We start from the raw sequence: 17226 nt of genomic DNA on the forward strand, positions 1-17226 counted from the left end.
TCAAAGGGAAGATTCTCACTGTTGCAAGTTAACAAGATATATCTGAGGTGAAAACCTCATGAATGTAAATGATCCTGGAAGAAATTCTTCACTGTGAGGGTGGTGAGGCACTGGAACAGATTGCCTGGGGAGGCTGTGGATGCCCCATCCCTGGAAGTGTTCAAGGCCAGGCCAGGTTGGATGGGGCTGTGAGCAACCTGGTGTCCCTGCCCATGGCAGGAGGGTTGAAACTAGATGATCTTGAAGGTCCCATCCAACCCAAATCATTCTATGATTCTATGAACTTGCTAGGAGGTAATGACCATAATTAAAAATGCTGAACAAACCTGTTGGATGCTGCAAACCAGAATAATGTGCATAGTTCCAGGAGTCAGAAGAATGTGTTTCTGGCAAGTTGTGAAGGTAATTTTAGTGTTCAGTAATCTGAAATGCTAAAATAATGAGACTAATTTCTCTGAAAGGACATTAACTAGTCCTTTCTGACAATGGGTAGTGCACATCTTTTAGCAAATGGAGTTACTCAAATTGTCCTAGAATTTTGGAAGGATATCAAAAATCCTGTAAATGTCATTCTGCATTTAAATAAAGCTTACTGAGTTGGCACATTGTATGACTGTTTCCTTGAATTGATAAACTGTGAGGTTTCAGGTCAGATTGGGAGCACTTTCAAAGTAATAAACTGTGGTTATTTCTTCTTGTTAATTATGCAAAACTGGTAATTAATTTACCATCACACCTGATTTCTAACTTTCTTTCTTTTTTCCTAGACTAAAATTCTTGGTGTTTTCTTTATTTCATCTCAAGAGTTCCTGTCCAATGCTTATGTTTTGGCTGTACTCTTATTTTTTGCCCTTCTACTGCAAAGGACGTTTCTCCAAGCATCATACTATGTTGCTATTGAAACGGGAATCAACTTGAGAGGTGCAATACAGGTAACCAATATATTATTAATTAATCTATTTTCATACAATCATATGTGTATTTTTAAATGTAGTAATTAAATTCTGAAATGCTTCTCTTCTGAAATGTATTGAACGTAAATGTTGCTGTTAAATACTGTGTTAACTTAGACCTCTATCTAAGACCTCTTTCCTCTACATCGTTTGATGATTTTGTATAAACATTTATTTGTAATACCTAATACTTTGTTTCTTCTTACCTTTGAGCATAAATTTGCTAACAGTAAAACTGAATGTAGCTTTTGAAAGAATCTAGGTTCTGAACTACATCTCTCCCATCTCAAAGGCATGTTTTTGTAACATCCCATGCAAATAATACAGCTTTAAAAATGTCTTGTAGATATACTTTGGACAAAAGCATAGGTTGTATTGCCAATGTATAGAGTAGTGTCTTATTCCATGGGTCATGCCGCAAAATCTACCAGGCGTTGCGGAGTCAGTAATTACTGAACATAAGTGAGATGGGTAAAATGGAGTCCATAATCATTGTATAAATGTGAACAGCAGATCAAAGGTTTATGTAGTGTACAAAGGTCTGTGCCTGGAAATGAGAGACTTGGGTGTAAGATTACAATGTGATATTGCCAAGTGCACTGGCTGTAACGTACCCTCTAACAGCTTGAAAGCCAGCCTTATAAGTTACACTATTTATCCACTGAACTACATGGATCCTGTGAGAGTCTGTGATAGATGGATGCTTTCAATAGCAGCGTAATTGTTTAATCCTCTTTTGATCTTACACTTGGAAGCACTTGTCAGCTGCCAGACTTCTGGATTCCATCCATTGGTTTTCCCTTATTAGAGTGGAGTAGAAAAATTCCTAAAGAAATAAAAAATTAACCCAAAATATATATAAAAAAAGTTGCACGTCTTGTCTTGTATCAAGCAGAAGAGCTGCAACTAACTGAAAAATACGTGGACCACGGCAAGTGTAAAAGAGGAATTGTTAGAAAATAGTGCTACATTCCCATCAATTTTGTTTAAGAAAGGCTTTGTGTTCTCTGCGCTGGATATTACACAGAGGCCTAGAAAATGCCAGCAGTCACACCATTCAAATTCAAAAATTTCTAGCCATCAATCTAAGCAGCAGAATTAGTGTTAATGGCAGTCTCTGTGCCAGTAATTTTATACAATTTTATTACTATAATTTTTCCATTTTCTTTAAACCTTTTATCTCTCTTCCTCCCCTGTGTAAACCTGCACCTATTCAATGTGCCCTGGATGACTTTCTGCTTTATGATGGACAGTTGGCACTTGATCTGAAGGCACTTACCAAATCAGAGTGCCTCCTGCCAGCTACGTCTCATGACTGACTGCAAAGCATCGCTGTGTAGCCTTTTACCAAACCAGCTGCTAAAAGTACACTTCCATTGTTGTGCATTAAGTTGTTTTTATATTTGGTGCCTGATCCTGTACTGAGGCAACTACTTAATTCGGTAGAGAATGAGACCTGTTGTCTTTGAATTACACTTTGTAATGGGACCGAGCCAAAATGTAGTAACATTCTCAGCCAGGAACATGATTCTGAGGTTGGATGGGACCCGAATCAATTGCCAGAGACAAATAACAAGGATTATAACGTATTGACTATTATATATTAAATTTAACAATATATTATTAGCATTAGTTACAGCAGGGACACACCATGGAGGAGCTGGAGGTGTAAATAATAGTTGCTAATATGATTCTTGGGCCTGTTGGGCGGTAAAGGTTTCATTCTCTTCCTGATCCACAGGGCTGCAAAAAGAGAGTACTTAGACAACCATTCTGTTATTAATTGCACTGCACTTTTGGTGGGCGAACAATAAGACAGCAGCCTAAAATTTTTCATCATAACACAAAAGGCCAAACTTTAAGCTCTTCATGAAAGTTCCTGAGAGTGCTGATTTCCCTCAGCATGCTGGACTATGCCTGTGTTTTAGATGGAGCTAGAGATTTTATTTTATTTCTATATGCTAACACCTTTTGATCTCTCTTCCAGACAAAAATATACAACAAAATTATGCAGCTTTCAACCTCTAACATGTCTATGGGAGAGATGACCGCAGGCCAGATCTGTAACCTGGTTGCCATAGACACAAATCAGCTGATGTGGTTCTTTTTCCTCTGCCCTAACCTTTGGGCTATGCCAGTACAGGTAAGGAGACTGAACGTACTGTTGTTATTAATATATATCAGTCTGTAGTGATTGATTGCTTATGAATTTTAGGAAAGTGGAGATACTAAAGAAGTTAAAGAACAACTTGAAATAAGATTCCAACTGTTAATGTCTAGAAACATTTCACATCTGTGACAGGAGTCTAGGTATTTAGGATTGTATTAGGATCTTGACTGCTGCCAAACATGTTTTGCATTTGCAACAAGAATTTATAGGGTGCAGTGGATTATGTTATTCCAGTGCATTCATTCATTACATCAGGGGAGTTAACTGGAATGTATTGCAATCATTTGTCTTCTGAATCCTAGCAGAAGCAAGAGAAACAGCAGTTTATTAAAAAATATGATCGCTTAGAGATGATCCTTTGGACATCTCTTAAAACTACTGCTGCCTCATGGATGACAAATTCTAGCGTATGAAATTCCACAGATTCATTTGCTATATGAAATGGTTTTGCCACTTTATCCTCTCTGGTGTCTTTGGTCTCCTGTCTCTAAATACCACTCATCCCTTCAATCTCCTTTCCCACATGCATGAGACAGAGCAGATCGCTGTTCTGAGTCAAGCTCAGTCGCCTGGTAGCTCCTGGTTCCCTTGTCCTGTAGCCTTGTGGCATGTGCAATGCCCAATGAAATGCCACTGTGTCTTATCAAGCCTAAGATGAGGAAAGCAGAGTCCCATCTCACAGGGGACTTTCGTGATTGATTTAAGTTAATCTTAAGCCTGTTCCCTTACTGAAACAGGAGTTCATATGTGATGTCCAACATGGAAACATGATATTTTTACCTCTTTCGTTGTTCCAGCTCTATAGATTGTGCATTGTGTCACATGGACTTGTGGAGCTACTGAAAAACTCATCTGATCAAAACTAGTCTTTTTTCAGTGAGATCGTATTCCTCTGAGTCTGTGAAATGGTGAATCTCACCGTATGGCCGTGTGATTTAAGCTAGTCAGAGGGTAGAGCAGACACAGAGCAATCCCAGTAAAACCTTGGGTCGTTTTTCAAAGTTCACGCTTACTGAAACAGTGGAAAAGTGCAAATTACTTAGTTTGGAAGAGCCGGTATTTAAACAAAACCACATAAACCTCCTGCATTTCCATTTAGGAATTTCCTGAGAAAGCTGACAGTAAAGCACATCGTTTTCTCTGATGTTAATACAGTACACTGCAATTCTTTCTGCTTTCTCCCAGCTACTTGGTGTATTTTTGTTGAGAGTGCTTCAATGCTAAAAGTAAACACAAACAAAAGAGTCAGCAGAGTTTAAATTCACTCAGTATTTTCTAAAAGTATCATTTAGCTTCAAAAACATGCTGAAAACTTTTGTGTTCATGTCACAAAGGTGGTCTGGTTCCAGCACTACGCAGAGGCTGATTTGGCTGGTGTGGAAGTCAGAAAGCTGCAAGTAATCTACCCTGCAGCTCTGCATTTTGGGTTGCCTGCTCATGCCCAAACATTAACTCATTTTCATGAGACTGTATGTGGACTGCAGCTGGCAGATCATGTTTCCAGTCAGTCTCTAACACGGCTTTAGGAGTGTTGCTTAGGAGTTCTTGTGTCCATCGATGTCTGATACTAGTGACTTTCTTTTATGTGGTGTTGAGCACATAAGAATGCTATATTGAGAAGTTGGGGATGGGGAAGAAAAGCCAGCCATTCAAGTGATTATATGCATTATATGAGTGTCCTTCAAAGACTAAGGCACTGGTCTGCTGGCCATCAGGAGATCTGGATTCTTTTCTGACAGCAAAGATACATATTAGAATTGAGTGGATTTTATAGTTGTTTCTGACTAAAACAAGAGGTTTTGGTCAAGCTGCTACAGATCAGTTGAGCAAGTCCTCCTTTGTGATAGTCTTAAAATCATCTGATCGCATGGTAAATCAGATTAAGTTCCTAACCTGGAAAATATACCCTGGTTTAATTATTTTCCCTGGATTTGTTTTTTAACTCACTGAGGAGAATACCAAGGAGAGGCAATGCAGGTCCCTCATTGTCAGCGACAGTGAGTTCTTGAATGCTTGTGTAGTCTCATTCTTTGGGGAGTATTTATTCTCTGGAAAACCAGTTAGTGTCGCCTTGAAATATTCTGGGAGCCTTCACACTTTTGCTACATGCATTTGAAACCTAATGCGTTACCATACGTCTTCTAGTATCTCTGTGGTAGTGAGGGGTAGATTGCTTCTGGGACTGCAATAGGACCTGGAGGAAGGAGAAATCTGTCTGAATCTCTGGTGGAACTCTCACTAACTCCAATGAGACTGGTGTAGAGCCTCGCATCGGGATAGTGAGCACATTAAGGTGTAAACTGTCAGCAGCTTACTAACTGATGATTTTTTTTAACCATGCTTTCATGCCTAGGGTTTGCATTTACATGTGAACTCTATATAAACTCTTAAAATATTAAGATTTAAAATTATTGTAGTCATATTTATATAGGTCATAGTGTGGCTGCATTCATACAGTATAAATGCATTTGTCTTTCTTGTGCAGGAGTAACTGCATTGGAGTATGGACTGGTTTTCCTTATCTACTCTGGAGAGGCTTATATGGCAGTTAAAAACATTTTACTTTCTTGAATTAAAAAAGGGTGATGAATATAACAATTACCAGCAGGAATTTTTCAGAAAGAAACTTGACTTATATTTTAGCATCAGGATGGTTTCCCTGAAACTGGGAGGGATGAGAACCAGATTACTTTAAAGTGAGGAAAACCAATTTATCAAGGAACATGTGCTAATGTTGATTTCTAATTGCAAGAGAGAAGACAACTATAATGAGAAGAAACTGGTATGAAATATCATATGAAATATAGTTACAGGTTGGCTGTTTGTTAGTAATAATTTGGGTATCAGGGTATTTTTTTATCGATTTACTAAAGTACCCTGCAGTAAGAAGTTAGTGATTGTATACTGCTAAAGTTATATTGCTGAAAGAGCTCTGAGGCATTAAGAAGAGTCCACCCCTTTAAGGGTAACATTTAGGGTCCAATTATCCCCAGGGCTTACTCTCCATTGTAAGTCTCTCAGTATAGCAGGCTATATAAGAGGTACCAATTTCACGTACGCTTTTTCTAAGAGCACTCTGGCAGCTCAGTGTAGAGAGAGCTTTAGTGCACCCGAGAATTAAGCCAATTTCATTGCGTATTCTGTAACATTTTGGTCTAATGTGCCAGAAGTCATGGACTCATCAAGATTTCCTGACAGTCTTCTGAAAATATGATTATATTTAGATTAAAGTTCACCCTTAGTGAATGCTCCCTAGCAGATGAGGACAATCAGTGTCAAAGCATGCTCCTGTTTTGTGGATGATGCACGCATTGCAAGGCACAAATTAATGAGTCATGCTGGTCACAAAGGTTTCTTCAAAACTTGTTTCCACAACATTCATTCAATACCTTGTTTTATGAGGCAGTGAAAACAATTACTGGATGCTCAAGAGATGGCTAATAAAAAGTTGTGCAAACTTCATTATAATTTAAAACAGGTTTTTTAATTGTTTTGTAGCTCTTCACCTAGCAATCAGCATTTCAGCATCTGCTGTGGATTGTGTAATAGCCATTCATAACCAGTTAGATTTTTTTATACAGTCCAGATAATTTGAGCCCCATCTTTGCTCTGACTGGAGTCAAAAGGAGCTTTATCATTGCCTTCAGTTACCGTTTGAAGGCCATTGAAATCAATGAAAAGAACCCTGGCGATGCTCACCAATTGAAAGATGCCCTCAGTAGGTTTGGCTCAAACCCTGAGAGCAAAATGAGGCCCTATAAAGGTTTCACCCCTGTCTCCATTTTTTAAACACCCTTGTTGGATTTCATTGTGATTATTAAAAAATCTTGTATTCTCATATCTCTGGTTCATTGGCAGGGATAGCTTACAGTTGTAATGAAAAGACATTTGTCCAGAAACAAAGCAGTTTCTGGGTGAAAGTATTTGCTAGCTTCAATAAATGATCAAGACAAAATAACCAGAGCTATTGGTGAGCTTCTCGCTCGTGATATGTATCTCTGGCAGATAAGATTTTGATGAAAGGGAAGCAAAGTGTTTCATTACACAGGTTTTTAAAAATGTGATCATTACCTTCTCAGAAATATTAATGACAACCTTCCCATCTGCCAGATACTACCCTCCAGCAGTTCAGATATTATCTATGTACTGTTTATTCTTGACTGTGTAGTGTGTGGTATGATACATATAGAATTACTTGCAATAGTGCTTACAGATTTCAGCACTTTTCAGATACCAGTATTCACATACTTAAATTGAGAATATATTTTTTGTCCCATACAAATTTTGCCCTTATCACCATATGAAGAAGATGAAAATGGGATCATTTTTAATCTATTGAAAACACAGAATTTTTATTGCAAAGGTTGACTCTTTCAATAGCCAGGATGGGAAGGGGGGAAGCAGCTGTGAGGTAGCAGCTCCCTCAGGTCCAAGAGCTGGAATAGCTTTCCTCTGGTCTATGTGAGAAGCTGAGGCCATTTCTAGAACCAGTCACTCCCATAACGTCCTTGACAATCAGCCAGGAGTAGGGGAAAGCAGGGGGTCAGGGCTCCGCATTGACTTTGTATTTCTAAACATCTCTTAACTGTTCGTGGTTCAATGCTTTCCTGTATTTTGAGTGCCTAGATTGCCTGCCCATGAAGAAGCAGAAGTGTCAGTAAAGACCAAGACCATTTCTTCTTTTGGAGAGGAGCTCTGCCAGGGCTATCTGACAGAGACCTTGCACATTTTCTTTGGCCTCATACACCATGAATTTTCTGACTTCAGATGGAAGAAGATTGGTCACTTGTCACTAAAAGATTTTTAATTTACAATTTAACCTTTGCTCTTAATAGATTTGTGGTGTGCATACAATAGGACTTTACTTTCATGTTACTGCACATTTCCTAAGTAAATACTGTGACTCATTTTAAGAGTCATGTTTTAGTTTAGTTCATCTGCAGAGAGGCATCAAAGGATTGTTAAGGGGGGGGGATGGACGGACTGTATTTTCTCTCTGTGTGCCTTAAATTCATGAAAGTGTCAAGATGGAAATGTGGAAACAAAGAACTCTGTTTTTCTTCATGGAAACACCCAATTCCCATAAATATGTGTGGGAATGGATGGACGTTTGACTACTTAGCTTCAAAATGGTGGAAGATAGTGTTTCTGTGAGGGTTATGAGAGAATGCAAATCCAACAAGAGCAGTAGATAATGCTTTAAAGGAAATTTCCAATTATTTTCCCTTTTAATTAAGGGAAATTATGTATGAAATTAACTTTCTATCACTATGTCTTCTAATTAATTTATCAGCTTATACTGATAAATATGTAGAGTGTAGATGTTCCAGATTGTTCAGGAGTCAGTCATTAGAATAGTGGTAACTAACATTGGTAGCTTGTATATCTCGTTTGCGTTTATTGAGCTGCTTACAGTATCCTTTTCCATCCCAGCTGTGGCTTTCTCTCTAGATTCTTATTTAGCCAAAGACAAGCCTTTTTTCTTTTTAAGCCGTTTTTCTAACCTTTTTTAACAGTCATTGCCAGTCTGTCCCAGGACTGTGCATCCTTAAAACAGCTCCTTGCAAATTTATGTTAGAGTTTATTTGAAATGGAGAATCTTAGTGATATAATTATGATGTTCCTTTTTTTATGTACTGGTCAGAAACAATGTCGTGTTAACGGTTGCAAGATCAGTTGTATTTTTAATAATCTTTCATATTAGTTTCTATAGTAAGCAAAGAAGCATTCCTTCTTGTGGAAGTCCCGGTGTTGTAGACTAGTGAGTTCTGATTAAACTGGGAGGTGTAATTTCTTCCCCAGTGTAAAAATGCTTAAATGCCAAAGAAAGAAAAAAAAAAAGTGTAAGTCAAAAAAAATGCATGCTACGTCATCTGATCAATGGGGAAAGTGTTTAATAGGACTTTAAAGGGAATATCTCATTGTGTTACTTGGAAATATTTTAAAATAACTTTTAAATGTTATTTAAATATTTTTATAAATGTATTTATTTTTAAATAAGGTTATTTTAAATAGCTGTAAGGTTGCATTACAGAAGATAGGCAAATCTGTACAACCTTCTTCTACTCTTCAGATGGGGAGTGCGTGAAATGGAAATACACAGAATCTGCAACTGGGGGAGGAACACTAGGTGGGTGTATTTGTTCCTCTGGCAGAATATCATGACTGATCAAACCCCACTGTGCCAGCGATGCAGAACGCACCGCGTTTGGGCGTAGGGTTAGCTGCGGTGGCTGTTGTTTCTGAACGTGCTGTCCGGTTACCCTGTGACTGGTCTTTGGGGTGCATGCCCAAAGTGAAGTTATCCCAAGCTTTCCCCTCTCTTACTTTTCTTCCAACAGATAATTGTAGGAGTTCTTCTGCTCTACTACCTTCTTGGAATCAGTGCCTTAATTGGAGCAGCAGTAATCATAGTCCTTGCACCTGTTCAGTACTTTGTAGCAACAAAACTCTCACAGGCCCAGAGAAGCACATTGGTAAGTGACTTCAAACTCGTACATGATATAAATATCACCTCTGGTAATTACGTATTGCTCTGTGTTTGCAATTACAAAGCTAACCATGGACATTGACCGAGAACTGATTCTCAAACACGGGTAATGTTCAAGAATGTGAAAACGTGATCAGCATAAGCAGTAACGAGGCAGTTTTGGGGGTTTATATTTTTCAACAAGTATGTGCTTCCCTAAGAGCAAATAAACTTAAGATCTTTCTAACTTGCAAATGTAAGTAGTCAGTAAACATTGACTGAAATGGTCTTGTGCAGTCAGATGGCGCACAAATAAATGAATCATGCAGGGCAAGCTGTCCAAGGGGAAAGGAAGTAGGAATGCTGCATCCAAACTCAGACCCGCAGATACATCATAGCTGTGGAAATGTATCAAAGTGATTTATTTAAATAAGTTGTGGACAGTCCTAACTGCCACAGCATGCTCCTCAGCTGGGAGCTTAGAGGTCTGCTCAGTCACACGCTGTTCCTTGGTCCCTCACTTGGCTTGTCTATGATTTGAATCGCCTGCATCACTGCCGGGAAAGTTACCTTGGTTCATTAGAATGGCCGTGCCCGGCTGCACCGAACCTTCTCTCCACTTTCAGCGACTGTTGCACTGCCAGGGAAACCATATGAACCTGCAACGGAGCCAGTGTGCTGAAATCTCTTCTACCACAAATCATGTGGTAATGAGAGCTGTTTGTGTACCTTCCTGTGTGAAAAGTTATGCCTTCGCATCAACAGCATACACCCTTCTAGAAATGTAGACAGCATTCACCCCCGTAGCATCCAAGCAGACAGTCAAGCATCACCCAGAAATTCCTGCAGATGGGAGCAGCGCTTTTTGTGCTAGAAATGTCTTCACCGTGCAATGTAGCACGTTACAAAGATCCTTGAGCTAGCCTGAAAACTGGAAGCAGCATAACTTCCAGTTATGCTTTATTGGGAGTATAACTTTACCAGTCTATTACTGTGCCTGAGCCAGCCTGCCCTGCTCAGAGTCAAGGTTCCCTGCAAGATCACAGCTTCTTGCGAACGTGGCCTTGCTGCTTTCAAGCCTGGCACCATTGTTTCCATTATCACCTTGGCACCGTTGTTTCCATATCATGTGGACTGGGCAGAGCCGTGTGCCCAGTCATAGCTTGTCTGCGTGCTTTGACCTCCTCTGTGCGTTTTCAGTGTGCCTGGTGAAAATCCAGCCCGCGTGCTGGACAGCAGAAGTCACGAGAGGCTACCTCGTAAGTGAGCAGAAAGCTGACAGAGTAGTAAAATTTTTTAGTACAACCTATACGATTTAGGAGTGCAAACCAACAGTCTTTTCACTTGAGCTCTGGGGAAGCTCATCTTTGTGAAAAACAACAACAAAACGTCTGAACAGACAGATCTAGTGAAGTATACCTGACTGATTACAAGGGGCTGCGTAAAATTTTTGTGTGATCCTTATGTTTAGAGGACAGGTACTTTAACTATACTCTTTAAGTAAATGTGTATGTAACTGTTGCAGGAGTACTCCAATGAGAGACTGAAGAAGACAAATGAGATGCTTCGAGGCATTAAGCTCCTTAAACTGTATGCTTGGGAACACATCTTTCACAGCAGCGTAGAGGAAACCAGACAAAAAGAAATGACTAGCCTCAAGTCTTTTGCCCTTTATACCTCCATATCCAGTAAGTCTCTTCCTTCATTCTAATCTACTGTTCAGCTGAAGTACTACTGCATTATTAGCTACTAACGAGTTTACCATTTCTCTGTTGAGATTGTTTCAGTTGCTTTAGGCTCTGATCTGCACTCCTCACTTTCCACTTAGTCAGACTTTCCATTTAATTCTGTAGAATTCTGCCTTATGGGAAATATGCCTAAAAGAGGAAGTCAAGATTAATGCTTCATAGCATTAACTTTTCTGGAGAGAAGCTTTTAAGGGTCAAGTGTTTCACAGGCTACCTTCATCCAGCAATATTGTCGTCTATAACATAGCATTCAGGAAGAAGCCTCTGTTGATGGGGTATTTTTTTTTGTTTGGTTTGGGTTTTGTTTGGTTTTTTTCCTCTTGCACTTTGCACTATACAGTGTATCATAGTATGTGACAGGAATTGTCTTTGCATTGAAGCTCCAACAGATGGTATTTACACTTTCTTACTCAAAATTTGGATTTCTTATAAAAGTAAATGATTCTTAAGAGCATTTCTATATCCTGGAAAGGAAAACTATGAGAATCCTGGCAATTTCATCATTCCATATCCAGATTCTTTTGTCTCATGTTACCTTTCAAGCTGCTTTAAGGCATTTATCATCCTTTTAAAAAGACCTAGGGCTAATTGAACTCTGTATTTGAGGAGATCATATGCAACGCCTATGATTGCTACTGTAATACTTTAGAAATAATTAGTAAAGTTGTACTGAAGAATGCTGTTCTCATCATCTGCAAGATATTAATGAAATGGAAACTTTTAGTGAGAAGGTTGAAATGCCATGAGCGCCCTGAACAAATACCTTCTCAACTAGTAAGGAAGACTACTCCTTAGGAAAGTAACTCCCAGTCTGGTGAGTATTATTTGATTTCATTTGCCCAAGAGTCATACAGCTGACTTTCTTCCCTGCCAGATGGTCACATAGGTAATGCACTCCGAGGGAAAGATCCTGATTCCACTGAATTCAGCTGACATTGTTGAGGTTTTCCTTGACTGCTGAGACCAGAATTTCCCTCTGGGGATCCTGAGCTCTCTGTGCTTTGAGAGCAGTTTCCATTTTGACATAAACCAGAATTTAGCTGGAGTAGATTGTGTGGCCGGAAACTCTGTCCTACACCCAGGTCAACACAGATGGGCTCCCTATGTTTGCACTGCTTCATGTGGCATTAAAATCTATTTATAGTCAGAGCCACAGGTTCAGCTGTAGGACTGCAGGAGCTGTGGAGGCTTATTGGATTTTAAATCCTCACAGTATCATTTGTAACAGCTAGGAAAAGGTGTATTCATCCCGAGGGTACTGACTATTGTGTAAAAAATAGTGATACAAATAACAGGTATTATTAAATACATTTCTAAATATTTATTGATGCTTCTTGAAACATTCAATGTTTGCATTTGCATTCTTGTTTTGTATTATGTGTGCTGTTTATGTGTATGTAAGACAGAGTAGATCATTTTCTCAGCTGGGGTAAACCAGTGCAGCATTTTTTATGTTGATATTGCATATTATTTTGGCTTATAAAGGGTTGCTATAGTTTCACATTAGGAGTTCCTTACACCCTCTGTGTTCAGCAGAAATTACACTGATCTATACAAACTTGCACTTTAGCAGACTAAAAAGGGAACATAAATATAGGAAAACTTGCCTTTTTTCTTACCATAAGTAAAATTAGAATGACAGGTATAATCAGCACAAAGTGAGTTTGCTAACATTATAATGAACATATGATTTCATTTTTTTTTAAGAATAAAAAAGAATGAAAGATTTTACGTATTGTTGATCAAGAGGAAGGCAGGTACTTCGTAGAACAATAAGAAAGCAGAAATGAAATTTTTATTTATACTTTTTTTTAACATACAGTTTTGAATAGACCATGGAATTCTTTTCTAAATGTGCTTAGCTATTAACATGAATGAAAGAACGTGGTTGGAGCTACTTCGATTCATGAGGAATAGATTTACATTGGATTACAGAAAATATATCTACAAGTTTCTGGGCAGTGTTGGCCAGACCACAAGTAAATTCCGTTTCAAGACCGCATGGAATTTGTATGTCATCAGCCTCGCCCCTGTGCCTGGATCCAGTTTGTATGTCTATGGAATTGTTCGTGTGTACTTCAAGAGCTATTACAGAAATCAGCTCTTCCTGTAATTCTAGTGAAATGTACCCACCAAAATCAAAGCTGGGTTGCAAAGTTGGTAGTGACACCTTTTGAGTTTCAGCAGTGAATAATTGTAGCACAGAAGATTCCTATGTAATGTTTTTCATACTGATTAGTAAGACTATCCTATGTTCAGTTTTACAGGATTTAGTATGCACTATACATTCAGGAAAGAGAAGGAAAGGAGTGGTTTTCCTGTTTCTATGAATATTTGCCTAATCTGTCAGAAGAAAAGTAACTCCAGGCTTTCTCACAGGAAAATAACAGTAGTTACTATCCTAAAATATTCAGAAATGACTGAAAACACTTTATCCCAGTTTTCAGTCTGCATTTTTCCAGCAACTAAATACTTTTGACCAAATCTAATTAAACCAAAATTCTTAGCTGTAAAATAAATTTATTTTAGAAAATGTTTTATTATTCTGAACACTTGCATAATTGAAAAAATAAAATGAAAAACAACAACAAATTCCAGTGGCTCAAAAAGCCTTTATTTGTTTGCTTGAAAGATGATGTTTTAAGTCCTTGGATGTACTTGTCATCTCACATAATAGCAAAATTCAGATCGACTTCTTGGGAGCCATCAAGTGACCCCAGCTGTCTTAACTGCAGCAGGCTTTGCCAACACTACGGTATATTTAATCCAGCTTCATACTTGACAGGTATGATCTCACATTGTAGACAGCAGAAGAGCAGGATCCATCTCTGAGAAGTTTACCAGCTTCGCTGGATTCCCTCATCATCATCATTCGTGCAAGCAAACTTGTGTACTGCAGCAGTCTCAAAGGGAAACTACAAATGCAAGGATTTACTAGAATTAAGTAGTCCATAGTTGCAGGCAGCGAGTTTCCCTGAACATCGGCTATACCTGGTAGGAAAAAAAGGACAGGTATCATTTAAACAAAAAGAAGTGGCTAGCCTCTTTCTTTTCTGTGACGTGTGTACTGATCTTTTAGTTCTATTTTAGCTATGCATTCTATATTCTTTCTCTGTATTGTTTACTTCATGAAATAAAATTGAGTGAAGGTCAAAATGAAAAGGCGATGATTAAATAATGTCCTCAGGTTGCGCCTCCAGAGGCGACAGACGTGGGGTAAGATCGTAGCTCTGGTTCCAACTCAAGCTTCCAGATGGATAACTGGTTGTTATTGCGTTCTTAACCATATTCCTGCCCGATCTAAAAGAGATCCCTATACAGAAATGGTATTTGCTTGCTTCTCCCCATCCATCTGTTTAATAACTTCCGAATGCTGTAGTGTATGAGCTGCTATACTGAGGGAATCCAGGGCAGCAAGACAGACACTGTTTGAGGTCAGGGAGGAAACTGGTTCATTGCTGGCATTTTAATAACTCAAGGCCCAGCTGAAATCAAAGCTCTACCACATTTAGGTACTGTTAGAACCTGCATTGAGCTACCGAGAACATTCACAAAGTAGCCAAGCCTGACAAAACAGGAGTAAGAATAAACTAAGTTAGCGATACAGTGCAGGGTTGCCAATCTTGCCTTACCTTTGAACTGCATCGTGAAACCTGAGGGGGCCACAAAACCCTGTACTTCAGAAGTGGTGCCCTAGAAGCAAGTCACAACTTGATGTCCGTTCCAGTGGCTCTCCCAGGAGGTCCTGCTGCGGGCTGTGGGATGGGGCAGAGCTCGGCGTGCAGCCAGCCTGTGGGGCAGTCCCGTGCTGGGACTGTGACTGTGCAGCCTCTGCTGGGTGCCCTTTCCTTTCGCTGTCAGGTTTTCAAGTTGCCCACCAGACCTGGTATCAGCTCAGCCTTTCTGCCCGTCATGAGATGGAGACCTGCAGTGCCCCACGCCTCAACTGCGTGTGAGCTGTCGCAGCTAAAAACCAGTAGATTAGATCTTTTTCTAGGGTGTACTGCTGGGTTCTGTCTGTTCTGATGACATGAAGAGAAGTAAACTGTAGGCATTTTCAAACAGCGTACTGATGTGTGTAGGTAGTTGCGCATTTTTACTATCTTAAGCATAGAAAATACTATTGTAAACCAGTGCTAGTAGTGTTTTAACATTTAGCATGTCTGAATGGAAATTGTTTCTAAATGTTCCTACGTGTTTTCCTTCACAGTCTTTATGAATGCAGCAATACCAATTGCAGCTGTACTTATAGTAAGTATGGACTTTTCTAAGCAGTGTTAATTACAACTGCATTTTCAACTATAAACGATATGGAAATGAGGAAGGAGGAGGACAGGATGCAAACCTGCTGGATGTTTGCAATTCCTCTGGGAGAGAATGGGAAATGCACACTTGTCATCTGTGACCAGAAGCAGCCTGGAGTATGCACCACTCCCCAAAGCTGTTAAAAGAGTATAAATTAAGATTCTGTAAATGAAAAGCGTATGAAATATGAAATCTTTGTGCATTTCCTTCTTTATGACAAAACGCTGCTGATGATGTCTGTATCTTTGTAGACATTTGTGGTCCATGCTCATCTGACAAGAAATGCTGACTTCTCCCCATCCGTGGCATTTGCCTCCCTCTCCCTGTTTCACATTCTTGTGTCTCCGTTGTTCCTGCTCTCCAGTGTGGTTAGATCCACTGTCAAAGCATTAGTAAGGTAAGAACTGTAAAAACAATATCTTTTCTACCACCTTTCCAACTTTTGAGAATGTGTCTTTTGCTTATTTTCCAACTGTAAGTTTAGAAAGAGTGTGGTGATAATTTATCTGTTGTTGCCATTATAAATTCCTTCCTAACTTTTAGCTTGCATGGTTCCCCTGGTTGTAGCGCGTAGGCCAAACTCTTTGCTGATACCAATGTCACAACCAATATTTTGTGGTCCACAGCCAGTACTTTATTGTGTAGAATGGGTTGAGCTGTATTGGTACTGCATGCAACATGTATGTGGTAACAAGAAATGAAGCGAAAACTTACTGAAGATTTAGTTTTGTGAATCACACAAATGTTTTCCTCCATCAAGCATATGGAAGGGAACAGGTAATCACAGCAGCACATGTGTTGCAGTGTGTGTCTCTTGAGTTGTGCTCTGCCTCCAGCCCTCTACCTGAGAGGTTGCCTCTTGGTGGAGAGTTAGACTTAAACAAATAAACAAACAAAACCCCATAAAAGTCAGTGTTACGTGTGAGAGTAAGTTAATGACTAAATGTCTACTCCAGACTTGATGAATTTTTACTTTCTTATAAACGTGTTAGTCTGAATGTTCAAAATTGAAATAACAACCAGAAGAACTGCTGTCTCACTGGGAGTTTTACTTTGAGTATCAATAGATTTGTGTAAAACCCTCTTAATGCTTTTCATATGCTGTGTAACTCTACCTGACTGATAGGGGAGGAAGAGAGCGCTTTGGATTCTGACTTTATTAGGCCCTCTGTTTGACCTCCAATATAGCTGTCTTAAGAGCTTGTCTAAACTATGGGACAGGCACTGGACACCAGCCCTTGCTTAATTGCCTTCGAATTGCTTTGGAGATGGGAAGTACAGCAGGAGGCTGAGACTGCCCTTGCTGTTTCAAAATTCCCTGACAGTGCAAAGTCACAGCTGTGTCCTCTCTCTCCTAACAAGTGTAAAATTTGAGAGTGTCAGCGGCTGGCACGAAATGTTTTGCAGCCACCGTGGTGGTCCCTAGAGTCATGGCAAATTGTCATGCTGAGATTGCAGCCAGCAAAGTATCTGGGGCCCCGCTGGTAACGGGCATGCATTTTGGCTTGTCTAAGGATTCTTTGTAAATGAATTGTATGCCTGTTAATGCTGCAGAAACAATTCTAAAGCAATTGGTATCAA

The 17226-nt window shown here is 39.4% G+C and overlaps 1 protein-coding gene and 1 long non-coding RNA gene across 4 annotated transcripts in view; one reads left to right on the plus strand and one right to left on the minus strand.

The window, feature by feature from the left end:
* Positions 1-17226, plus strand: part of ABCC8 (ATP binding cassette subfamily C member 8) — an 80626-nt gene that overhangs the window by 18192 nt on the left and 45208 nt on the right. For both annotated transcript variants that reach the window (XR_012835774.1, XM_075755031.1), the window contains exons 7-12: positions 768-932; positions 2941-3096; positions 9465-9599; positions 11118-11280; positions 15551-15591; positions 15897-16042. Coding sequence is in view for 1 of the 2 variants with exons in the window: in XM_075755031.1 (XP_075611146.1) it covers positions 768-932; positions 2941-3096; positions 9465-9599; positions 11118-11280; positions 15551-15591; positions 15897-16042 (806 nt within the window). In the remaining variant the exon portion in view is untranslated. The remainder of the gene's footprint in view (positions 1-767; positions 933-2940; positions 3097-9464; positions 9600-11117; positions 11281-15550; positions 15592-15896; positions 16043-17226) is intronic.
* LOC142602094 (uncharacterized) overlaps positions 13933-17226 on the minus strand; it is a 53621-nt gene continuing 50327 nt past the window's right edge. For both annotated transcript variants that reach the window (XR_012835775.1, XR_012835776.1), the window contains 2 exons: positions 15686-15781; positions 13933-14331 (listed from right to left, as the gene is read on the minus strand). This is a non-coding gene — a long non-coding RNA (uncharacterized LOC142602094). The remainder of the gene's footprint in view (positions 14332-15685; positions 15782-17226) is intronic.

The sequence above is a fragment of the Balearica regulorum genome, chromosome 5, assembly GCF_011004875.1.
Source record: "Balearica regulorum gibbericeps isolate bBalReg1 chromosome 5, bBalReg1.pri, whole genome shotgun sequence".
NCBI classification, from domain to species: domain Eukaryota; kingdom Metazoa; phylum Chordata; class Aves; order Gruiformes; family Gruidae; genus Balearica; species Balearica regulorum.